We start from the raw sequence: 26684 nt of genomic DNA, 5'->3' as shown, positions 1-26684 counted from the left end.
TATGAACACAAGATGCTGAAAACACAGGGCCCGGTCCTCAGGAGGGCATAATCAAAGCAGTATCTCCATGAAATCCTATCACATGGTTTCCAGAGCACAAGTCTAGCATCTTCTCTGTACCTCACATCTGGGCAACTTCATGATAATAAGAGCATCCTTGTTAAATGCTGACACTGCAGTCCTATAAAGCTCTGTTTTCATCTGGCTCTGCCTTTGCCACTCCTGCACCCCCCCCACCCCCCCCCACCCCCCCCACCCCCGACAGCTGCAGAGACAGTATTGTTTTTGAAGAGCTGAAAGCTACTTCCTTGGCCCACATTAGAAATCTGACCCGGAAGTGTAGACTTTCAAAATGAGCACATCTCCAGAGGCACACCATTTACTTCAAGACCTTTCTGATTTTCTTTCTTTGGGGTTTAATTATAAATTTTGAAATCTTCACATTCATAATTAGTATCTTATTAATTAAAATTATAATTAAAATTATACGTAAACCAAGAAAACCAGAAGTGCCAAAGTACTTGTTCTAGTCTCAAAATAGAGGCAGTTCTAAAAGAAAAAATTTCAACTTTATCTTAAACATCATTCTTCTTAGAGAAAATCATCTCTTTTGAATTTCAGAACTTACCAATTTTAAATATACTTTCTTTCATAGCTTAGATGATTTGCTGGAGATATTTTCTTAAAACTTTCAACTAATGCAAATCCAGATATGCACATTAGCTTTAAGAGAAATCATAAAGTTTTTAGCAACAGAAACAGAATATGCCTGTCACCTCCTTTGCAACATTTTTACTCTGAAAGCTATAATAAAACATTAGTACTTCTTACACTAAACATCATATAAATGCTTAATGTTAAAATCCCAATTTCAAAAGAATAAGAACCAGAGCCTATATCCCGCCCACACAGACACCAAATTAAAGACATCTGGAAAATGACTGCGATTCCAACACAATTCTTCAAAAAGCTCTTGCTTTCCTGCACACAAAGTGCTAAATATGCATTAATAAACCTGACAGAAACGTAAATGAGAGACAGGCCAGGAATGAAATTTCTTTTTCAGAATTTTTTCAATCTAATAAAATTCTTCTTAATCGAAAAACACGAACCGTGTAAGTCAAATGCTTTGTTAGAATTTCAGTTCGTTATTTTAAAAAGGATCTACATTTACAATTTCATTTCAGTGTTAGGATAGATCATAGATGAACACAGTAATTCTCAGCAAGAAGTATTTTAGGTGTACATACCTCGAGGAGTCTTGTCACCTCTCACAGAATGCAACCACTTCAAAAGCAGAATTCAGCAGTTTTAAAAAGATGTTCACGGCTATTGAAGGTGACTAGCCTTCTGAACAAATAATCATGACTCCTTTTTGGCTCCTATGCCTGTACTTAGTATGTGCTCAATAAATACTGAATTGACTAGCATTTAGCATGTCAAGCATGACGTGAAAGATTAATTTTAGTGAGACAGTCACAAATGTTTAACACCAAAAATGACAGAAATTACAGGCATCTGAGAAAGGTGTTGTTTTTTTTCTTCTTTTGGCCTTGCAGCATGTGAGATCTTAGTCCCCCAACCAGGGATTGAACCTGTGCCCCCTGAAGTGGAAGCATGGAGTCTTAACCACTGGACCACCAGGGAAGTTCCAGATGCTATTTTTTTAAAGTGGAAGCAAATGGAGTCATTACTGACTTGCTCGCTTTAATAACCTCGTGTCTACTTCTCATTAAAGAGTTTATAAATTCATGAAGCTATTAATTCATTAAACCTCACTCTAAGAATATTGGAGAGTTGGTATTTACGTTTTCCTGTTGTTACAGAAAGCATAATCCGAAAGGTTAAGTGATGTGCCTGAGTGTGTAAGAGGCACAATTTAAACTCAGGCTTCCTGCCTCTGAGGCCAGGTCACTGGCCCTGGTTGGCTGACTTCAGGTGCCTGTCAGGGGTTAATGACCCTGCAGCATTTCACCAGGTGCGTTGCGACTTTGATCCCTCAAGCTGCATTGGGCCAGTAGAGGCAAACACCATACCAAAGGGGATCACCCTGGCCACCATAGGGTGACCATGATCTGTTTCCATCACATTCCAAGTGTTATCATTTGCAAGTGATGTTCACTGCACCAAGTCAGGAGTGTGGATGCCAGCCTTCATGGGCATACTCCAGATGAAAAATACAATCACTACAGCACAACTGATGGGCCGCTGTTTGTTTTCACCGAGAAGGGGAAAAAAATGGATCATTTTCCAGCCCAAGAAAGTGTAGGTCTCAGTTTGAAGCCCAAGTGGGAAAAACCAAATGTGGCTTTCATAAAATTTCTAACCCACCTCATTAAATCAGATTTCATCTGTTTATTAATCCCACAACCCTCTCACTCCCTTCTCACTTCACTGAGGCCCGATTTTAGCTCGCTTCACACACGCACTGATTTCAGCTGTGGGAAGGAACACCAGCACTTCAAAAGTAGAATTCAGCAAACGTTTTTAAAAGATGTTCACAGCTATTGAAGATGATCCACCTTCTGAACAAGTAAGGCTGCTCTTTGATGAGTCTGACACAAGGTGTGCAATTCCTCCCCTGGTATTAGAGAACTCTGCAGGTTTTCAGGAGCCCCTTAGGAAGAAGCCTCCTGGGAAACGTCCTGAGATTACCAGCTTGGTGATGTGCGCCACCTTCAGCCCTACTTGCCGATGTGTGTGTTGTTGAGAAGCTTTCCTCATCTCTGAGTTTATCTCTAAGGTCCTTCCTGCCCTAACAGTATAAAGATGCTTTCTGAAATAACATACAGGACCAAAATCAGGCACATTTTTAACACTACATGCCAGGGTAAGTGCTAAAAGCACGTTGTTGCACTAAGCACTTTATTTATATTACTTTGCTTAAACGTTAATAATACCCCTAGCCCCAGGCGGACTCTTCATATTTACAGCAGAGGAAAGGCAGTATTAGCATGCTTGAGCAGCAGAATCTTCCTCAATCAACCTTCCCTTAGCCAATCCAGCAAATGCATTGATTCCAATTCCTTTTGTAAAACTGCACTATGATGAATGCCCTCGATACTGTGGATGCTAGGGGCTGGTAGCTTCTGCTAGGCAGGGTCTGCATACAGTTTCCCCCTGCAAAGCTGTGTGCTTACCAAAAGTTAGTCATGTTTGTTCCCAAACTTGTTCATGCCAGTTATACTTGGCACTGCAATAATGTAATTTAGTAAAAATAGTACAAAAACCAATAACATATAATTATATAAAGAAAACACTATTTCAGTAACTGAGTAGGATGCTTTGGAATGATAGGACAAATCATATACACACAAAAATGTTGAGTTAAACATAGGAGATAATACAGTAAAAAAAATTAGGGGACAGAAATCCCCAGAGTCTAGAGAGTTAGTAAATTTATATTGTTTCTCACAGGTCTTTAAGTTCTTATTCCATTTTGAAGAGAACGAAATGGAAAGTTTCTTAGAGAATGCATCACAAAAGGAGATTTTGCAAGAAAGGCAGCATGGTCTGACAACTGCAGGAATCACGTGTTAAAACAAAGAACCAAATCTGTCTAATGAATGTGTATCCCTGATTTAAACTTAAATAAAATGTTTATGGTATATAAGTCATTGGGGGTGGGGATTCTCCACTTTATGGAGGTATAATTAACATAATAAACTACATATATTTAAAGTACACAGTAAGTTTTGACATAAATGTAAGACACCATCATAATCAAGATTATGAACACATTTGTCACCCCCAAAACTTCCTCATGCACCTTTGTAACCATTTTCTCTACCTCCCTCTCATTAATATTCCTCTGCCCATCCCCAGGCAAAATTCATCTGCCAATACAGGTTCATTTGCATTTTCTAAAGTTCCACATCAATAGAATCATATAGTATGTACTTCCCCTGCCTCCTGACTTCCTTCTCTTTAGTGCAATTATTTTGAGACTCATCCATGATGCATGTATCAACAGTTTGCTCCTTTTTTATTGCTGAATAGTACTCTACAGTACAGATATCCCACATTTTGTTCCTCCAATCTCCTACTGATAGACATTTGTTTTGTTTCTGTTTGGGGCTATTAAAAACAAAACTGCCAGAAACATTCACAAACAAGTCTTTTAGTGGACATACTTTAATTCCTCCTGAGTAAATACATAGAAGTGGAATAGCTGGGACACAGACTAGGTATATGTTTAACTTTTTAAGAAACTGCCAAACTGTTTTCCATCAGCAGTGTATGTTTCTTACTTTTCTTACATCTTTGCCAGCAAGTGGTATTTTTTTTCAAGTCATTCCAATGGGTATGTAGTGCTATTTCACTGTGGTTTTAACTTGCATTTCCCTAATGACTAAATGATGTTGAGTATCTTATCACGTGTTTGTCATTTTTATTTTTTTGGCAAAGTGTTCAAAAGTTTGCACTTTAAATAGGTCATTTGTTTTATTACTACAATTTGAGAGTTATTCATTATCTTCTGGACACAACTCCTTTTGTCTGTCTCTTGTCTTTTTATTTTCTTAACGATGTCTTGAGAAGCTCTTAATTGTAATGAAAACCAATTTATCCATTTTTTTAGACTTTACATTTAGATCTATGACCCACTTTTAGTTATTTTTTTTAAATTAGGCATGAGTATGGGTCCAGGTTTGGTTGTTTTGTTTTTCACATATGGATATCAAGTTTTCCAGCTCTATTTGTTACATCATCCTCTCTTCACTGAATTCTTTTTATACCTTTGTCAAAAATGAACTGCCCATATATGTAAGTATGGTTTACTTCTGGACTCTATCCTTCCATCCATTGATCAGCTTGTCTATGTCTGTGCCAAATGGAGGAATCTACTTTTTAACTAATTTTTTTTTAAAGATTTTTTTGATGTGGGCCATTTTTAAAGTCCTTATTGAATTTGTTACACTACTGCTTCTGTTTTATGTTTTGGTTTTTTTTTTTTTTTTTTTTTTGGCTAAGAGGCATGTGGGATCTTAGCTCCCCGACCAGGGATCAAACACACACCCCCTGCAATGGAAGATAAAGTCTTAACCACCGGACCACCAGGAAAGTCCCTAACTAACTTTTTTGATTTACCGACCAACTCATGTCTAGGTTTGTCAGGGGGCTTTTACTGTATTCCGATGGTTAAAAAACTTGATGCAACAGGAAAGGCGGGAGGAAGGACAAGATAAGAAAGAGATATGGGCAGGTATAAAAAAGATAAAACAGAGGTACCACAACAAGAAAAAGGAAAAGGATTAGGAAAAGCAGACAATTTTTAAAAAATGGCTTTTCCCCAACTCTGCCATCACCAAAAATCACCCCCCACCTAATACAACTCTATCTTGTTTTGAAAGGTTATATCTGTAAAATAAACAGCATTTATTAGGTATTAATTCATTTATGTTCTCATATATTATTCATTAAAGGTATATACTACTGCCAGTGTTTCTGAGCAGTATGAGATAATCAAGGTTGCTATAACTCCTACCAAAAATAAACTGACCTTTTAGATATCCCGTGCAGTCTTGTGGTGGGCAACGTTCTCATCGCTATTAAGCTTTCTAAAATATTCACAATAGCCCCCGGGACTGCCACCATCTCCCTCTCTGCCCAAAACCACTCTTCTTAGAGCCATGGGCTTCTGGAGCTTCAGACAAACCCTAGCCTAGGGGCTTCCCCTGGCTTTACCTTCTTCATCAACCACTTGCTGTGTCATCAGAGCTTCAGAAAAATATGTGATTCGTTAATGTGATGAAAATAACAAGAAAGTGTAAGGCACTGACTGCCAACCCATGGTTGTGCAATAACTAAGAATATCACTAATTATTAGCTCAAGAGATAACCCCTACACCATGAAAAATTTTGTCTCAGACACGAAACCAGCACTAAAACAGTGATCAGGTTTAGCAACTCAAAAAAGTCTGAAATACCAAAGCTTCAGACAAAAGAGTACTGAAGAGAAACTGAAAGTGAAACACATCAACAGCAATTGTTTGAAAAGTTAGTCAAAAAGGAAAACCCTGCCCCAACTGGGTGGACCAAAGCTATCAAATCGGACAGCCTGACTCTTCTGAATCTAGCAACATCTCAAAGTCAGACCCCAAAGTGAACAGAATGATGGATTCTTAGTGTAGACTGTTAAAATGTCACCTTACACTCAGACAGTTCTCCTCAAGCAATGATTGATCTTAACAAAAGGAAATAGAAGTCAACAAATGAATGCGCAAAAAATGAGGTAAGACACAATTATTGATTTCAAATATTATTTCTCCCTTTCACAAGTCAGAAGTGTTCCCATTTGTCTTCTTCTTTCTAAAACTAGGGGATGCTTTCAAGTGTGCTTGTCACCCTCATGCAGGCGGCTCCGCAAGGCCTCTCGGAATCACTTCCACCTGTGCCGCTGAAGCGAGGGCTACTGCACCTTTTAAACCCAGGGCCTTGTCAAAACAAATCCAAAGTTCTCTCTCAACTGAAAACAAAGCACCCACCCACTGATGTCACTTTTAGGACTCAGAGAGGGAATCCAGACTTAATTCTCAGTTAGCCATTAACTATGCAGACTTATTTATGTAGATACAAGTTCTCTGGGCCTCAGTTTCTCTCTAAAATGAGTACAACAGTCACTACGATTTAAACAAACGAATGTAACAAAACAGAGAACAAACTAGCCCTTACCAGTGGGAGAGGGAAGTGGGGAGGGGCAAGATGGGGGAAGGGATTAAGAGGTGCAAACTACTATGTATAAGATACACAAGCTACAAAGATGTACAGTGCAGCACAGGGAATATAGCCAATATTTTACAATAATTTTAAATGGAGTATAATCTATAAGAATATAGAATCACTATGTTGCACACCTGAAACCAATATAATGTTGTAAATCAACTATACTTCGATTAAAATATATTACACACACACACACAATGTATATATGACAAAAAACACAGTCCTTGCTCTAAATCCTGGTATCTCTAATTCTATGACTTTGTGGCTGTGAGTTTTCTACAACACTTTGAGGCTTACAAGGAATGCAATTAGATAGTTCCAAACCTGACTTTAAGGTATGATCGAGGAGCTGAAGAAGCAGCGCAGGCGGTCCCACTTCCCCCACCTCTTCCCTTCTCTGATTGACTTCCCAGGTCCCTTACACACCATAGTCCCAGTCCCGCCATGTCCCAGAAACAAGAAGAGGAGAACCCTGCGGAGGACACCGGTGAGGAGAAGCAGGACACTGAGGAGAAAGAAGGTATTCTCCCTGAGAAAGCCAAGGAGGCAAAGCTAAAGGTCAAATATCCAAGCCTAGGACAAAAGCCTGGAGACTCCGACTTCCTCATGAAGAGACTCCAGAAAGGCAAAAGTACTTTGACTCAGGAGACTACAACTTGGCCAAAGTCAAGATGAAGAATAAGCAGCTGCCAAGTGCAGGACCAGACAAGAACCTGGTGACTGGAAACCACATCCCCAGCCCACAGGATCTGCCCCAGAGAAATTCCTCCCTCGTCACCAGCAAGCTTTCGGGTAGCCAAGTTGAATGATGCTGCCCAGGGCTCCACCAGATTCTGAGACGCTGCCCCCTGGGTCCCGTGCTGGCCCCTGCCCCTCCCTGCTTTTGCAGCCAGGGGTCAGGAGGTGGCTCGGGTACGGGCTGGAGAGGTAGAAGCCCCTGCCTGTCGGTGTCCCAGTGCGTGGAGCCCCTTGGACTGAGCATCAAGACCTTGAACCTTTTTGGTTTCTCCTTTTTTTCCAAATAATTGTTGGGAGACATCTCAGTGAAATCCTGGGGGTGGGGGTCGGGGGGTTTGAGAGGGTGGAGTGGGAGATTTAGGGGGATATGAATTAGGGCTTGGAGTTGATAAAAACACATTCTCGACTATCCTCCTTCTTAACCATGTGGCTGGTGTGGGGTGGGTGTGAGGGGGAGAAATAAAGTGGACTAAAGATGAGGGGTTCTAATTCAGCTCTGCAGAAGCATGCCTCGTTTGCTTAGATGTGGCTGGGGACCTGGTGTCAGATAGAACTGACCGTCTAAATATGAAAGATGCAGACATCTCGTCTGCTTGTGCAGAGCAAGCTGAGAACTCAATGTTAATTGTTCATTAAAAAAAAAAAAAAGGTGCTGTCCTTGAAATAGATTTGCTGTGGGAAGAAGAGCAGTGAGTGTGGGAGAAAGGGGCCATGAGCGTGGGGAGCCCCACAGAGCCCAGGGGAATTTTTCGGTATTTGAAATAAAAAGCAAAAAAAAGACCCACAAAAAAAAGGAAAAACAAAAAACAAACAGCCAACCCAGGAGGAAAAAAAAAAGATATGATCTAAATTTTCAAACAATTATATCAGAACCACTTGGCACGGTGTCCATCACCAGGAACCAGTGCTGTGTGGGGCAGATTCCATTTGGACACTGACAAATGTAATCAGTGTTTTTACTGAACGCCATGAGACAAAGTGCTTTTTTATTTTTACAATATTTTTGCTGTCCCTGAGGCTCAGCAATACCAAATCAAGCTTATATAAAGTAATTATCACAATGCTAAAGGTTGCCATTAGAAGAAAAGTATTCTTTAAAAATACATTATTTCTATTAACATCTGTACAATACCTTACTATCTTCAAAGATATTTCACATTCATTAGATAAGGTTTATCCGGTTTATAGAGAGCTGAAAGAACATGAAAAGAACAAAAGCTCAAGAAAGCTTTTTTTTCTTCCAAATTTTAACTCTTTACTAGAGAAACAGCCTATATAATTAGCAATCTAATTGCTGCCAAATTTAAGTCAAAACAATATAAGCAAGGTTTAAAGAAATGGAAACCACTAAGAACAAATAAGCTTTTCTTCCATTAAACTTAATTCTTAATAATCAGTGTTTAACTTTGCTTTTTTCTTTCTATGATAGTAAGAATTGTATTCTCCTTATAATTGCAAAGGAATTTTGTTGACATAAATTACACGAGTAGAAATCACAATATCCCAAGTCATTCAGGCTTTAAATAAAATTTATGCCTCAGATGTCTATAGTAAATAATAGTAAGAACAGACTGTGAATCCGCTGGAGACTCTTTCTTCACACACATTTCCTGTGTTCTGATGATTTTGTGGATTTCAATCCATTGGCTGAGAATAATATCTGAAATGAAGGGGACAAGGAAACGTGAACGACAAGCTAAACTAGATCACAGTGCACCAAGTCAGCAAGTAGTTTAACAATTCAGTTCTCATTTTCTTATAATGAAGGAGAATATAAATCCAGTCTTTTCATTATGAAAAATTGTTACAGGCCTAGAAGCAACAACAAGAACAAACTGTAGAATAGGATTATCTACCTCGTCAACAGAACTCCCTATAACCAGAACAACAATTGTGGATTATCCACATGGAACCAACTTCGTTATACAGAATGCTTATTTTGCTGCAAAGGGAATTTACATGTGGCACATCACTTTCAAACAGCATAAAAAGTTTGTAGTTTTTATTCACTGCAGAAGCGACTTTGAAATGGCTACCTGAATAGTGATCAAACCCTCAGAAAGTCTTCTCTACTATCTCTTCTTTTTATTTATTTATTTATTTTTTTTTTTATTGGCTGCACTGGGCCTTCGTTTTGCTGCACATGGGCCTCTCTTGTTGCGCAGTGCAGGCTCTAGGCACGCAGGCTTCAGTAGTTGTGTCTCACGGGCTCCAGAGCACAGGCTCAGTAGTTGTGGTGCACAGGCTTAGTTGCTCCGCGGCATGTGGGATCTTCCTGGAGCAGGGATCGAACCCGTGTCCCCTGTATTGGCAGTAGGATTCTTCACTGCGCCACCTAGGAAGCCAGCTACTATCTCTACTCATCACATAATCCCAAGCTCAAAACCTGGAATCCCAACAAAAAATAAAGTGACACACTAAAGAGAGAATACGATGTTATTTTCTGAAATTTTATTATTTTTAATACATACATTTCACAAACAGAAACCTTCTAACACCACACAATTCCATAACCAAATGTTTCAATTTTATCAACATTCTTTAACTATTTACACTGTCTCCCCTCAACAAAAGTGCAATCCAAGACATCTTGACAAGAAATCTTTACTGACAAGAATATATTTTTGAGCTGGTGTTAATGATGCCCATCCATTATATTTTCTTTCAATCACCTGGAATTATAATAAAGTCAACAAGACACAGAGATGAGCTGGGTTAGGCAGCATCCTTTTATAGGAACCAAAACACTGAACAAGAGCACTTTCTCCTCACCTCCTCCCCAGTCTCCAACTAAAACTACCCAACAGTTGCAGCCAGGAGACTAAAGAGAAGTGCAACCTGGAGTTGCTGCCCTGGGCACAGGGAGGAGAGACTGAATGTTAAGCACTGATCTTACAGGACAAAACAAAAGATTTTAGCAAGTTAGTGCGGGCGATCTAATCAGTTATGTATCAGTTTATCTGTTAGTTTTAGGATTTAAACACCTAATAATATGTTCCTGATGAGTTAATTTCCCCCCAGACAGATATGAAAATACTTTCTACTCCAAAAATGAATGATCCTCTTTTACAAAAACTGGGAATTAAAGACTGTTTGGGGAAAGCTCTTTCTCAATTGCAAAGGGATTATTCACCCCATTCCCTAACTTCACAGCCAATGTCTATCTTTTAAAGTGTAAACCCAGTATACCAACTGCTTCAAGCACAACCAGAAAACAGAAGAGAGTCAAGAACTGAGTTGGCTTGAAGAGAAGATAATAAGATCAGAAATGGTCTTCCCACTAAACTAAAGCAGGTAATTTTCAAAGTATAACAAAAATAAATGATCAATCAAGTTCAAGTAGATAAAAATCACTTTTCAGGTCACTTATGAGTGGGTTCATGTTACTGAACACTTACCAGAAAAACAGAAAATGGATCTCTTGGGTGACTAATACCCTTCAATATCCAAATCATAACAAAAAGAATCACCTTTTGTGATATAGTCCAATTCCTATCAAGGTACTCAGAGCAAAGTACTTTGAGAAAGTGTGGAGAAAATATTAAGGTCAGCAGATTCCAATATAAAATGTATTCTTCACAAGGCTGCATACTCAATTACATTTTATTCTCAAATCAGCCCAATTTTCCATTTTAGACAAGAATGCAATGCCTTAAAGGCAAAAGATACTCTCAAATATGATACCTGTGCCTCTCCTTTTATATCAACTCAGCATCCATAGAATCCTAACTTAATCAGCAAAATAAAGGCCAAAAGCAAATTTTACTCAATTACAGTGAAACTTCCTCATACTTGTTTCTCAGAGAGTAGACAACATAAGGAGAAAATACTGAATGCATCAGACACTACACTTGCAACAGTTTTAGGCTGAGGAGCTTGCTGAATATGATCTCTAAGTAAGCTTTAAGCTTCAGAACAACAACACAAGCAGGTTTCTCTTTACAAATTTAGGTGGGTTAAAGAACAGCATTACAAATATTTTACAATTAATTTTAAATTCAGAAATAAAATCCAATGGTACTCTGAAGACAAGAAAAACTCACCAGTTTTCATACCTGGGTAGGTGAGAGAATCAACAGGGAAACAGTTAAACTGCTTTGTGTATTAAAGACAAATTTGCAAGGGCTATGTCCTTATAGATCTCTTTTCCTTGCATCAAATACTGTCAGACCAACAACAATTTGCTGCTTCTTACAGGCACTGAGCATTTCCCCTTGCTGTGAAATATTCTTCAGATCATCAAACATCAAACTAGATGTGGTCAGCCAAATTATAATCATCCAAACTGAAAGATGAGGAACATTAGTCAATCTCTCACAGTCAGCTGTGTTCTTTCAAACAAAACATCAAATATTTCATGTAGCAGAAACTGAAACTCACTTGCAATGATGCCTAAACACTTCTGAGAGGAAAAACAACTGTTCTGAGAAAAAAAATGGTATAAACTAAATAACAGAAAATATTCACATAACCCCAAATTTAGCTACCCATAAAAGGATCATATTTTCAGCATTCTTTTAGCATAAATGTGTATTATAGTTGAAATTATCAAATTCATTTTTAAGAAATCCTATTCTAATTCCAGTTCTATAAAGGTATGCGGTGTCAGTCTGTTTAAATCAGAAAGCTCTAATAGACAGAAGGCTGGTATTTTGGAAAGCTCAGTGCTCTGACTAAGCAAGTTCTATCATCTTCTTCACCAACGGTAAGGTATCATGGAGACCTTCAGAATAATCTACTTTCAAACATATTGTTACGCATTATAATCAGTGATTTTCCACAATGAAACACTTTAAAAAGAAATATTAAAATTATTCTTTTCCTCAAAGGCTCACAAATAATTTTTTCCTTTGCTTCTTAAGGTCAAATCTTTGATTTTGAAAACTCAGCATTAAAGGGGTAAAATGCAGCCATAAGCAATTTGAGGGGAAGATAAGTGTGGCAACTGGTTCTGAAACTCACCAGTTAGGGTCTGTGGCTGTGAGATTTACCTGTGAGAAGGATCTGACATCAAATGGCACTTCAACAGTGCAGCCTATATAAATCAGTACCACCCACATCACGTTATTCATGGATTCTCCTTAAGAGCTTGTTTGACCAACTTCGAAGACACAGTTCAAATGACAGGGTCTGCCTTTTTGCCCTCTTGAGTCAGTCTGCATCATTTCCAAATTCACTGAGCATATTCTCTTTGTTATATAGGTCACCTTACCTAAAAATATATGCTTTCATATCTTATAATTTGGATATTATTTTCAGTATGAAAACTGGCTGCTAAAATACAACAGGGATAGAATCAGGGCTCATGTCCACTTTCCAATCATCTGTCAGCGAGGGGAAACTGCAGGCCAGCATGCGCTGCAGAACGGCCAAACCAAGGTGGACGCACACACCATCAGCTCTCCAGGCAGATTACATTCACTTGTCTCATGTTTTTCCCAAGGCCCAGAGAAGATCTAAAAGTGGGTCTTTAGACAGTTAACATTTTAGTAAGAGTTGCTTCCCAACTCCTACCACGCTCTCAGTTTATGACCACATAATCCCTTTCCTAAATTCACCCCATCCCCCCCATCCCCCAAAAGCTGCCCGAGAGACTCTTAGCGATAGTGAACCGCCCCCCCAGACTCCCAGGAGTACCTGCTGGGCTCTGGTCACGACCACAGGCTAACACCCGGGAGTCAAGAGAGGGCAAGGGGCAGCCCCCGTAGTGGCACACACACACAAAGGAACTCTCCTTTCAATGAGAAGAGGAACGAATGTCACAGAAGGCTTCCCTAGAAAAGATATGTAATAAAGTAATATCAATAAAATAGCTATTACGAAAGCAAAGCTTTCATCAATAAGCTTCGAGAACTTTGAAGGAGGAAAATGGCTTCACGAAATGGTAGTCCAGGTTGCCACAGTGTGGACACTGCTGGACGTTGCTGTACTCGGAGAAGTACTGCATCCCAATCCGCACGTCGATCACCGGCTTTCCACAGTGCTTACAATTCAGGCGGGCCTGGTGGGGGAAACACAGGACCCGTGAGCCACAGTACCCCTTACCCCACAGCGCTGCCAACGCCAAACCAATCAAAACGTGAGACTGCTCTACCCGGGAAACTGATCAAGAGTTTAGTAAAGCATCCCTTTTATGACCCAAAATAGGGTGTGCAGAACATCACATAAGCATGAGATATATACTCAAGTATTCACTCATCAGCCTGAAAGATGAAGGACTCTTCTTTTCTCTCCCGATGCACAGCACTGCTAGTAATTACTCCTACTAGTGGGAAGAAAATTCTCAACTTGTACTGCCTAAACACTTCTCCAGTAAAGTTCCCCTAAAAATCAGAAATCTCTTCCCTCTGGACTTTAAAAAGTGACTGAAACCAACTTCCCTCATCCAAACCTACATGAAATTTCTTTGAAGATTTTTGTTTAGTTTATTTTTAAAATTCATACACATATTTTATTCTATTCCTTACTACATTTCTATTTTCTTTGAAGAAAAAATAAAATTTCCCTAAAATACTCCAATAAAATTGAGGATCCAGGAATAAGGGCCATGTTTACCCTGAGGCTTCTGGAACCTGCGAGCACACTGTACCTTTGTTCATGCCCCAGCCTCCCTCTAACAGCACCAGACCCGAGCTTTCAGCAGTAGGTCCAAGGACTTCAGTGAATAACCAGAAATTGTAAGTACAACAGACTCTCAATTTAGATTCATTCTAAAAAGGTAATAGAGAAGTATAATCTGGTTTTGTCCTCAAAATGCTCCTGTAGGTAGGTAGAAGTACGTGAATTTTAGATGATGGAACTAAAGCAGAAAGGCTGAGATCTGAACCCCCGAGACTTAACCCCTTAGCCATTACATGGACTATCTTTCTATAACCTGAGAAAAACTCCCTTTTAACTGACTAATCTCTCTGAACAATATTAAAAGTGAGATTCTGAGCAAACCTCTCTCTTTAACCTATTATTCCTTTCTAATAACAAAGTCCTGCTTATTTTGGCCTCTAAGTCTTATTGGAAGACATTCTTTGACACCTTAGTAGTGTCTAACACTTGTACCTTCTCACTGAATATAGTTAATTGACTTTTTTTAAGCCAAAAGTAATCAAACCTGTTTTCCATTTCAGTAAGGGGTCAGAAAAGGAGTGTTTGGGCTTAAATTGTTTTAAGGAAGAAATACACAGTGAGTAACAACAGGCTGAGTGTGGCAGGATGCCATTCTCCTTTTCTCCCTGAAGATGAGTTAATAACCCCAGTGCCTTTCAGTGGTGGAGCAGAAAGAGCACCAGACTGGGAGGGACAGAGGTTGTGGTCATGGCTGTGACACGTGCGGGCAGACCTGCGAAAAACATTCTAATTGTTTAGACCTCCACTGTATATGGAAAGAAAGACTCTTCTCCAGTGCTAACTCTATGAGTTATAGGCCCACACATTCTTTCACTTTCTCTTTAAAAGATAACTCTGTCTGGTATGTGTGGCAGAGAGGAGCCCCTTCCTCTTGCTTCTCTCATCTCAAGAGCTAGCATTAAGGCACAGCAGGGATTATAAAATGCTACAGTGAATAACTAAAAGACAATGATATCTCACTTACGAAGCTAAGTTTTAAAATGGAAATGTGGTCCACGTATGAGAACAGCGTAAAAGGAGTCAATCCTATTTGGAATCAAACGACAGGCAACAGATGGCCATTCAGATCTCTCGCAACCATATTTCTCTTCTAAGATCACTAGCACAGACACAGCATAGCTGAAATACCAACTCTGCCAACCTTTTAACTCAATCAACACAGCTTATCTTCTGAATAAACTACTGGTGGTAATGATATTCTCTTTATAAAAATCAAACCATAATGCTAAAAATATAAAACTAGGCAATATATGAATGAAATGTTTATCAGGTATTTATATTAAAGGCTTAGCCACTTAAGAGGGAAGGAAAATATCTCTCCAACCCATGAATATCAAAGAATTACATAACAAGTGTTTTATTTTCCCAAGCACTTGGAAATAAATCAAGATATTTCCAAAGATTTTGTTTTGTCTCCTGTGTTTCTACGGACTTAGTTAATGCATTTTTGCATGTAAATACTCCCCTCTTTTCCTCGTGACAGCTAAATTTCAGATGCTTTCTTAGCATCAGAATACGCCTCCCCTTACCAGTGCTTTAAGGATTACAAATCTTCCCTGTTAATCTCAAACACCTTACAAGGCAGGCAGTTCCTGGATAACTGCACTGTCCCACAGAAACGAAACAAAAAGAAAATCCTGTCTCTTAAAGAAAGTGAAACTTTCTTTTCCTTTAAATGACAACTTTTTCTTGCTAGAAACCATGTTAATCATATAAAACATTTAAAAATGTAAGTAAGCGAAAAGAAAACTAAAGGAACCACTCAGCATCCCACCATCCACAGACAACCTCTGGTAACAGGCTAGCAGGTTCCTTTTCCATGTTCACTTTTTACAAATGAAAGCATACTACTCTGCCATTTAAAGCCTGCTTTTTTGACTTAAAATACTGAAAATATTTCCCACATAATTACAAGATCCCTTTTAATGACTGCAAAGTAATCTAGTAACAGCAGTACCACGCTGTAGTAAACCAACCACACTGCTGGACTCCCTCCTGAAGCACGTCCTCCACACCTCCCACCTTCTCCAGTGTAACCCCAGTGCTGCCTCTAACTCCTCTACATTCACTTGGGGGCAGAAGCCTGATATATCCCCTGCACGCTCTGTGGGGTCAATACCAACCTGACAACATGGAGAGGCGGCCAGGATGTCATAGGTGTACATGGTGCCCAGCTGGTGCCAGCTGCCGTCCCACCGCGACTTACACTTGATGCAGATGATCTTGTGAACCCCTTCCAGGCAGTCCACGCACACCGCATACAGATGCATGAGCCTCCCTGCGCACAGAAGACATGATGCTGAGAGTGGCTGGCAAAGACGTCACCTTTTGTCACCAAAGGGGATTAAAACAATGGCTCATCTACCAGTTACAAGCAAAACTTTACCATTTGAATAAATTTAAAAAGCAAAATAGATGATATTTATCATATATCCCCAAGTTGTCCTTTTAGAATAATGGATTACTAACTATTGTCAATGGAACACGTACTTCAGGTTTGACCTTATTAAATACCAGCCTCAATTCATCTTTCTGAAAAGTGCCACCAGGTTTACAATAGGGACATCCAGGCTCAAATGACCAAGCCGCAGATGCCCAAAACCAGCCTGTGATCACGCAGGACTTTTTGCCCAGAGGTCCACTGTGGATTACGGAGGTGGAGCCAGCAATGCCGGTCTGTGCTCATGGGCTCTCGTTCATCAACGAGTCCCATCATAAAAAAGTCCAGAGTCTGTCTCGGTATTGGTAGCCCAGAATTACACCGCAGCCAAAATTACTATGCTAACTGCTCTTGTCTCCAAAACTGCTCAGCCATCACCACATCCAATTTAGGAACCAGAATTATATCTTACATGTGTGTGTGTTTCCAAAGGAGTTCAATGTCTTGTTATTTACTGGGCTCTTGAAAGTCAAAAGCCCATCCTTCCACTATTTATCAATATCTAATGCTTGTAAAGAAGAGATGTCACCCTAGTTTATACGGAAGGGTTCAGGTTTAAATTGGGGAAGAGCTGGAATGGCCAGCATCCGTCTGAGCAACGTGTAACAACAGTGCTGCTCTCCATGTGGGGACCGGGGGTTCCACTGTGCTAAAAACTACCATCAGCAGAACACTTACTCCGAAGTGGCTTCTTATTCAGAATGTGCTGCTCGCTGCCATCAGCCAGACCATGCTCTTCATCTTCTCATTGGTTAAGGACCAGCCTGCTCCTTACCCATTAGAAAGGGGTATGTGGTACTTACAGGAAATCGTTCGTTTTATTCACTTACAAGACTCTCTCCCCCTCCTTGAGGGCAGGAACTATGCCCTCCTTGAAGACTCAGTGTCTAGCACAGTATCTGGAATGTGGAAAGCACTCCATAATTCTATGTTGCATGAATGGATGGGATATGTTAACAGCTGAAGACATTATCACCTTGGGGGCCTCTATGCCAAAAAATGGGAACGGTGACAAGAGCTTCTTGCAATATTGCCCACCTCTGCTATAGGGCACTGAAAATACAACAATCTCACACTCAAGAGTGCCCTGGGGCATTACAAGATGTCAGTTCAATATCTAGCAGCCACTGGAAAAGGCTTCATTTCCAATCTCCCTCCTAGACTTAGTGCAGTTCTCAAACATTCAAAGACATCCAGGTGGCTGCCAGGAAGGGTAGGGGCAGGGACAGACAGAGAAGTCACATGTTGGCAGTAATGACCATGGTGAGGAAGCTGACAGGGAACTTTCACTGAGCGCTTACCAAGGATCTGGCGATGTGCTAGGAGGCTCCGTGAATCACCACATTTAACCCTCACAACAACCCTCTGAAGTAGGCATTATTCTTATTCCCACTTCAGACAGGAGGAACTGAAGCTCAGACAGCTGGAATAGCTTGCCCAAGTTCAAAAAGATAATAAGTAGCAAAGTCCAGACTCAAATTCTTGTCTGACTCTTAACCTCCAGACTACCTCACAGGAATGCCTGGCCTGGACTGAGTCTCTAGATTTGTTTCAGTTACTGTTATACATTGTCCTAAATGCTGGGAATTTAAAATTCTAAATTCTAGGGTTGTGAGTTCAAACAAAAAGTAAATTTCTTAGAGAACTGTTACCTGTGGTTCTAAGTGGTAAAGAAGTATTGTACCAAAAGAAATCCCTAACTCGATCAATCTTAATAACTTATTAAAACCAAACAAAAATGTCTTCTTCTGGAAAAATCAGGGAAGAGAGGCTGGAGCTGGAGGCTGGGGAAGGCACTGAGGGGGAAAGGCCTCAGGGCAAGGGAGCTACAGTCCACACGGTCCACCATTAGAAACTGCACATTATTTCAGCAGCATGTAATCATCTGCAGCCTAGAATCCTGTGGCCTGGAATGTGCCTTCCTACTGGAACTGAAATGCTTTACAGAATACATGGTTGAAACTCTGCAATGGAAGAACTGATTGACACTGGCTTACTATAAAAAAGATTGCACGGACTTCTCCGAGATCTGGCAATAAAAACACGGACACATGTCAAGACCCCTCTTGTGGCACTGACTTATTTGGTGCTGATAAAACCCAGATCCTCAGATTTTATCATCAACAGTTAAACTTCTCAAGACTTTTGTAGTGCACAACCTGACACATCCATTATCTATTTGTGGATGTATGTGTACTGAGGCGTGCGTACACACACACACACAGAATTCTCAGGCCTATCTAATGTTTACCTTTCTCCATCCACTCTCTGATGGGTACCCTTAAGATCTGGTCCTGGGCTCTGTCATATAATCCTCTTTTTCCTTCTCTTTTCTCTCCATTCAAGAGCTCTTCCACTCCTTTAGCCACTAATTTTATAAAATAAGCTTCAGTGTTCACCCTAAATGTTTATTTCTAATAGCACTTGTGAGAGACATCTCCACACAAACGTCTCAACATCTCCTCAAACTCAATACACACAAATACCCCACCTTCTTTCCTCTAAGATCGGGTCCCTTCCCCAACTTTCTCCATTCCTGTTTGTGACAATACCGTTTAGCTGATCTAGAGCCAAAGTAAGCCAACAAGGATACATCTTTATCCTGCACAGTCAAGCTGTCTCCAAAGCTGTAATCTTTCCTTTAATATAATTTCTTACAGCTGTTCCCATCTTTCAATCCCTACCATCACCATCCAGCTGTCTCTTTTCTCCTTGCATCCAGAATAGAGATTTAAGTTACAACTGCATAGCTTCCATCCCTTTCAAACAACTTTTCCCCTGAGCAAGAGGTGGCTTTAAAATAAAACTGTTAAACCCTTCAATTCATCAATATGGCAAAGCTCTTTGTTATGACTTGAAAGGACACCCACAATCTGTTCTCCACCTGACTTACTCATTTTCCACTCTAGAACCTCTGCTCTCACCAGATGGTGCTCTTCGGTTCTTTCACTTCTCTCACTGTCTCCTGACCTTTTTATGAACCACTATTCCTTTGCTCACATTACTCCTTATCAACAAATCCCTGATGTAGTTAGACCCTGTGCTTATCAACGTCCAATGCACCTCTTGACATCTGCCTTCACGTTGCCTCCTTTGACTACCCAGGCCAAAGTGGCCCCTTCCTCTTTGGAAATGATAGGATGCTTCATGTACATACTATTCAGGTGATACTAGTTCCACAGGTGGTACTAGTGCCTTAGGCCTGGTAACGTTAGTTACATTTTTGTAAATGCATCTTACATCCTAAGATTATAGATTGATGAGTGGCAAGGACTGACAGTACCCAGCACAAGTATGCAATTCATAAGTTTGATTGGTTGGTGAATGGATTAAATGAAAAGAATTCATCCATCATGAATAGAAAAAGGACAACTTTCCTCTCACATACCCTGTACTCTTGTACCCTCATTCATCTTCATAAAGAATACTTCCAGTCATAAAATGGTGAAGATGTTCCCATCTACTTCCCTCTAAAATTATCCCCACACAGCATAAAGAACAAGTAACAAAATACAAATTCTATCTTTCATGAGACTGTGAGGTACTTGCAACCCTGAACCAAAATATGAGATCAGAAATTAGGTGGAGAAATAATAAATGGTTTAGCTCTGAAACTGGACAACGAGCACAGGGGAGGTTGAGATGAGGTGCTGAAAGAGAAAGAGTTGGGTATAACAAATTACTAAATAACCACACATACTATGCAACTTTTTTCATCAAGCAGAGTCTGTTGAATCATCCCCTGAATCTGGGATAGCCTTACAGCTTATTTTGAAGAATAGAATATGACAGAAGTGATGTTACTCATTACCAAGCTTAAGCCTCAAAAGAGAGAGAGAGGCCCATGCAGTTCCATTCTCACCATCTTTAATGCTATCCTGAGAACACCACGTGAAAAAGCCCAGGCTAGTCTACTGGCAGATGAAAGGATATACAAGGGTGAGTCAAAAAATATTCGCACGCCAGTTATATTAAAACTTCTATAAATTCTACAGCCAGAGTGCGGATAATTTTTGACCCACCCTCATATAAACAGGGATAAGCCATTCTAGCTGAGGCTCCCATGGCCAACCAGTCTGCCAACGGCTAGACATGTGTGAAAGGCCATCCTAACCAACCAACTCATACAATTGTGAGAAATTATAAATCATCACTGTTTTACACCACTAAGTTTTAGAGTGGTTTGCCCTATAAAAAAGGCTAAAAGATGGACTTCCTAGGTGACGCAGTGGTTAAGAATCCACTTGCCAATGCAGGGGGCATGCATTTGATCCCTGCTCCAGCAAGATCCCACATGCCACAGAGCAACTAAGCCCATGCACCACAGCTATTGAGCCTGCGCTCTAGAGCCCGTGGGCCACAACTATTGAGCCCGTGTGCCACAACTACTGAAGCCCACATGCCTAGAGCCTGTGCTCCGCAACAAGAGAAGCCACCGCAATGAGGAGCCCGCACACCATAATGAAGAGTAGCCCCTGCTCGCCACAACTAGAGAAAGCCTGAATGCAGCAACGAAGATCCAACGCAGCTGATAAATAAATTTTTTTTTAAATAGTTAAAATGGTAAATTTTTTTTAAAAAAGGCTAAAAGACACAGGAGAGTAGACAAAACTCTAGATAATGAATGAGATCACTCCTTGCAAATTCAGCTCCCTTTCCCTGCTGAGAAAGATGAAACAGAAATAGCATCCATGAAAAAAGAACAGGACACTATCCAAAAGAGCTATTGGAAATTACAAACATAACAGATAACAGAAAATCTTAAACTCAGTAAAAATACTGGAATATAAAATCAAAGAAATCTTTCAGAAAGCAGAATAAAGATAAAGAGATGAACAACAGGGTCAAAAATATACATAATAAAGGATGTCCCCCTTCTCAAAAAAAAAAAATCAATCTAAGAGGTCCAACATCTGATTAACTGTTCTACAGTTTAAAAAAAGAAAGAAAATGAAAATGGGAGGAAATCATCCAAAACATAAATGAAAAGAAAATTTCCCCAAATTGAAGACTATAAGTTTACAAAACCAAAAAGCCAAGAAAACATCATGCACAATGAATGGGAAAAAAAAAAGACACCATGATGAAACTTCAGAATACTAAAGAGAAAGAGAAAATCTAAAAACCTTTGGAGGATGGGAAGGAGAAATAAAGGGACAGAAATAAGAATAATAATAGATTTCCCAGTAGCAACACTGGAAGACAAGAGACAGTAAAGAAATGTCTTCAAAATTCCAAAGGGAAAATAATTATAACTTGGAGGACTATACCTAGCCAACTAGCAATCAAGTGTGAAGACAGAATCAAGATACTACCAGACTTTCAAAACCTCAAAACATCTGTTCCCATGCTCCCTTTCTCAGAGGGGAGATGCTTCTTAACAAACTGAGGAAATTAACCAAGAAAAAAGAAAATACAGGATCTAGGAAACAGAAGATTAAAAAAAATAGGAAAGCAATAAAGGAATTCCTAGAAAGACAGATATGTAGTATAGCAGGCATTGAGTGCAGCAGGACAGACAGGAGCAGGAAGATGAAAAGCTCCATGAAGGAAATTTCTAGAAAAAAATTCACAAAATATTTGACAGGTATGTGGAAATGTTTTTGAAAGGTGGCTTGTAGAGCTGCTGGAGAGTTAGAACCACCAGCCAAAGCTTAAAAAAAAGGCTAAACAAATGAAAATGTGAAGCAATTATTAACTTTGATCAAAACAAAAGGTGTCCCAGAACATACAACTCTCCATATAGGAAATATATCTATACTTCTTGGCTCAGCACTAAATATTTACATACTCACAACAGCAAAATCATTAAGGATTTAACTAAGACTTGTGATGTATTATCCTGAGAGAAAAGGGAAGATGCAAGAAAGCATGAGACATCATCCATCTTAAAAGTAAATCAATAGGTAATATCTAAAATTGGAGAATAACAATAGCAATTTTAAAATTATGATGCTAAAAACCTGAAGAATCGGTTAAGATTTGAAAGCATCTCTGAGAAGTGAGACGGCAGGTGGGGATATACCATTTTTACTATAGGCTTTTTAGCACACTTTTAAAGTTATAAACAGGTTATATGTCATGGGTCCCATATTGATATAAATTCAACAGTTTTACATGAATTGACAGATTTCTCTGTCAATTGACCAACACCGTTATTCATTTTTTGGCTGAAATGCCTGTCTTTGTATGTCACCCACAGCACTAATAAGTGCCCCACCCCTCACCTCCAGGGTAGTATCTGAGCTTTCATTTTCCTTTTGCTGCTATCAAGAAAGTCTCACTTTTCATAAAGTTCAAGATTAATTCAACTAATCTTAAAAACACATTGACCGTAAAGGAAAAAAAAAAAAGATGCAAAACACATTGACCCTTCCCTCACCGTGTTAGGTTTACAAGGATCAAAGAAAAGAGAATACACAGCTCGCTGGGCACATTAACATAGATCTCAAAGGCAACTATATTATAGCAAGTAATACATTTTTATGCAATTCCTTCTCTAAATTTCCTCCCAATTACAAAAAAGTATACACCTGAATCCTCTCTTCAAATTACAGCAAGACAAAAACATAAAATTACCCACCAGGACCACTGTACTTGGTATAGTGTGACATCAGAGGAAAGGACACCACCTCCACCACCTCACCGGGCAGAGCTGAAATATTCAAATGTTAGCTAGCTCCTGACTAGAACAAAAACACATCATCAGTTAAAATTAACCCAAACAGAGCCATCCCTTCTTGTTCACTTTTCACTTCTCACAAACAGAAAACCGGCAAGGTGAGTGAACACCTGTACCTTGAAGGTGACAGGGAACATCGTATTCGATCTCATCGTGTCTGGAGGGGCTTAAGAACAGAGTTCCGTCCACCAGCGGGAACTGCTCGAACACCGGGAGTGCCCGGTGGCACAGGGCACAGTTCACCACGTTCCTGTGGCTGGCGCTGAGGGCTGCGAGGATGAACTTCCGCAGATCCTCACCCTGGCCCATCTGGGCATCGTCCTCCACCCGCACGTGGAAAGTGTTCAGCTTGTGCCGGGGAATGTGAGTGAGGAGCTCGGATAGGTCCAAACGCCGCAGGAACTGCACGGGCGCATCGAAGTGGCCCCCCCTGTGAACCGACAACCCGGCCGGACTGTAGTCAAAGTGGGCGCTTCGGAACACGTGGCCCCCCGCCAGGGCCTTTTTGTGAGGCTCCAGGTGGATGGCGTTCTTTAGAAACTCCCCGAGATACCTGGAGGAGCGGGGGCCGCTGAAGTGGGCGGGGGAGAGGATGGAGTAGCCGGTGGGCGGGGACTGGCCTGGGGAGCCGCAGGGGGAGCGCGCCCCATAGGCCGCGGCCCCACCGCCCTTCTCCTGGGAGTTCTGCCGGTCCATGGAATGCCGGCGGGGCAGGTCGTGGCTCACGCCTTTCTGGGGCTTGGAGGGTGGCCGGCACTTCTTGGCCTCTTCCACAGCCTCGCCGGGGGACCTCCCAGTGTTCTTCTCCGACCCCGACTTCTTCTTTTTCTCATCCTGCATCCGCTTCACCTGGTACCAGTCTGTGTCCTTCTTCAAGTGGCCCTGGCCGCAGCGGCAGGAGCAGAAGCGGAAGGCCAGGTCGTAGCCCTTCTTGGTCCACATGTTCTGGCGGCACTGCTTTTCGTTCCAGCTGCGGGCCCTGCCGATGCAGTTGAACTGCACCAGGATGCTGCTCTCCCACTCGTAGAAGCACTGCAGGTGCATCCAGGTACTGTGCGGGCAGTGCTCGTTGTTGCACACCACCTTCTGGTAGTCATCTTTCTCCAGGTCAACAGGCCTCCCGAAGCTGCAGATCAGGGGCGTGGCACAAGGGGCTTCTGGGGAGAAGCACAGAGAAAGAGAGAGGTTCAGCTGACCGGCTGTGGGATTCCAGCCCACGCCAACTGTGAGATCAAAGCTACCATCCCACCTTAGCCCATTCATGCCAAAAATACCATTTTTCTGGTGTTGAGATTTCCACTATTCGAATAACACCAGACAGGGTTCGAAAACATTCACCATTTTCTTCTGGTGTGATGTTGTGCCAAAGGAATTTATTTTCTGATTATCTGTTATCTGCTGAAAAACATACCAATAAGCTTCAAAAAAGTCCAAATCCTTCACAGTGCAATTAGCCATATGTCAGTACTTGCAACAGTGTAGTATGAGGTCTTCCTGAGATGTGGATGTAATAACAAGCAGTTTCAGGGTTCTTTTAAAAATGAATTGGAAGATTGGGATACCAAATTGAACGCTCTAAATATATGCAGTTTATTGTATGTTAACTGTATCTCAATAAAAGTTCTAAAAAAAAAAAAGAATCACTCCAGTGAACTAGGAAATATGATGCAGCTACTGAACCAACAAGTTCAGATGGTAGCTCCAAAAGGGCTCTCAAAACTCTCTATCACAGGGTTTAGGTTATCCTGAATACCATGGAGAAAAGACAACAGACTTGCCTCTTATAATACAACATGCCACCAAACGAAGGGGCAAGATGATGGGACCCACAAAGGCTATGGCTCTCTATGTTACAATCATCCCCTTCAGTGTAGGATTCCAGGAACTCAGCAAAATGGCTCAAACCGACTTGTCTACCTCCGTGATCACCATGGCTTCTCCATTTACCTCCTGGGAGTCACAATGGTTAATTTTCACTTGTTCAAACCCCAACCACCCAGTGTAGCAATTCACAGCATGAACTCTGCAACCAGATTGCCTAGGTTATTAGAACCCCAGCAGTACCAGTGATGAGCTGTGCGCTCTTGGACAAGGTACTTTACTTCTCTTTATGTCAGCTCCCTCTATATAAAATGCAGATAACAACTAAATGTACCTTATATAGTTCTTAAAAGGCTGAAATATACTGATACACAGGTGGTGCTTAGAGCAGGGCCTGGCACATAGTAAACCTCTTCCCCTTCCTCCCATTCTTCAAGGCCCATCTCTAGACACCAGGACTCCCATCTTCCCTTGCATCCTGATCTCCCCACCAGAGGAAGGTTCTGGACTGAACCTCACTTGAGTCCCCACTGTGGTCCCCACCAGGTTATGACTCAGGAGAGGATGCCTATTACTCATCTTTGTGTTCCTGGCACCACTGGGCTCAGGCCTCGCACACACCCAGTGCTGAATAAAGGTGCATTAAAAAGACACTGGCACGTGAAACCCACACATGACAAGCAGAGCAGAGGGAAGAGAGAGGGCTGTAATCCTAGGCAGAAAGCTAATGTGAGGAAGCACACTAAAAAGAAGTAGAAGAGTGGTGTGTATACTGGGTAAATTAACTGTAGTCACCTTAACTGTAGACACCTTTAGTGTCTTAAAATGTTAATTAGTCAATTAAACAAAGTTCAGCTGCTTTTATCTTCAATCCTTCAGAGGAACAGCCTCAAAGGGAGTGACTCTGAAATGTAATGGCAATAACCAAAGTGCTATTAACACAGGACTAAGGAAATCAAATTTAAAGAATGACCTAGCAGTACCTTTGCATTCACAATATCCAAAATTTTAAATTTTAAATGCTGAGACTGACTTGATATTTCTTTTAAAAGTATTTTCACACTTGGACGGGGAGGGTGGGGGGGACTGGAGGGAGGGGGGGAGTCGAGGGAGGGAGGGAATACGGGGATATGTGTAGAAAAACAGATGATTGAACTAGGTGTACCCCCCAAAAAATAATAAAATAAATAAAATTTAAAAAAAAAAAAAGGTATTTTCACATTAAAGAAAGGCAGACTGGGACTTCCCTGATGGCAAAGTGGTTAAGAGTCCACCTGCCAATGCAGGGGGACATGGGTTCGATCCCTGGTCCGGGAAGATCCCACATGCCATGAAGCAACTAAGCCCGTGCACCACAACTACTGAGCCTGCACTCTAGAGCCCATGAGCCACAACTATTAAGCCCATGTCACAACTACTGAGGCCTGAGCACCTAGAGCCTGCACACCGCAACAAAGAGTAGCCCCCGCTCATCGCAACTAGAGAAAGCCCAACCTGCAGCAACGAAGACCCATCACAGCCAATTATTTAATTAACTAATTAATTAATTTAAAAAAAAAGAAATGTAGGGGGAAATCCTTTTTTATATCCTTTTTTTTTTCCCCAAAAAAGCTTCAAATGGATCATATAACCAACCCTGAGCACTTCCTACGTATCAGG

General features: G+C 40.8%; 1 protein-coding gene and 1 pseudogene across 8 annotated transcripts in view; one reads left to right on the top strand and one right to left on the bottom strand.

Moving 5' to 3' along the window:
• The first annotated feature begins 7167 nt into the window (after positions 1 to 7167).
• LOC130854791 (alpha-endosulfine-like) lies at positions 7168 to 7532 on the top strand (annotated as a pseudogene).
• A 2365-nt stretch (positions 7533 to 9897) lies between these two features.
• The window catches only part of HECA (hdc homolog, cell cycle regulator), a 42179-nt gene continuing 25392 nt past the window's right edge, over positions 9898 to 26684 (bottom strand). Inside the window, exons 2-6 of one of the 8 annotated variants that reach the window (XR_009054187.1) lie at positions 23321 to 24361; positions 16206 to 16360; positions 13099 to 13462; positions 11842 to 11884; positions 9898 to 11746 (exon numbers count right to left, since the gene is read on the bottom strand). Coding sequence is in view for 4 of the 8 variants with exons in the window: in XM_057737635.1 (XP_057593618.1) it covers positions 13298 to 13462; positions 16206 to 16360; positions 23321 to 24361 (1361 nt within the window). In the remaining 4 variants the exon portion in view is untranslated. Of the gene's footprint in view, positions 13463 to 16205; positions 16361 to 23105; positions 23178 to 23320; positions 24362 to 24478; positions 24603 to 26684 lie in introns of all 8 variants that reach the window. The other 7 variants (XM_057737637.1, XM_057737636.1, XR_009054186.1 and 4 more) reach the window with 7 other exon arrangements.

Source organism: Hippopotamus amphibius, chromosome 6 (assembly GCF_030028045.1).
Source record: "Hippopotamus amphibius kiboko isolate mHipAmp2 chromosome 6, mHipAmp2.hap2, whole genome shotgun sequence".
NCBI lineage: Eukaryota > Metazoa > Chordata > Mammalia > Artiodactyla > Hippopotamidae > Hippopotamus > Hippopotamus amphibius.
Note: the sequence above shows the minus strand (reverse complement) of the source record. Positions and strands in the feature narration are given on the sequence as shown.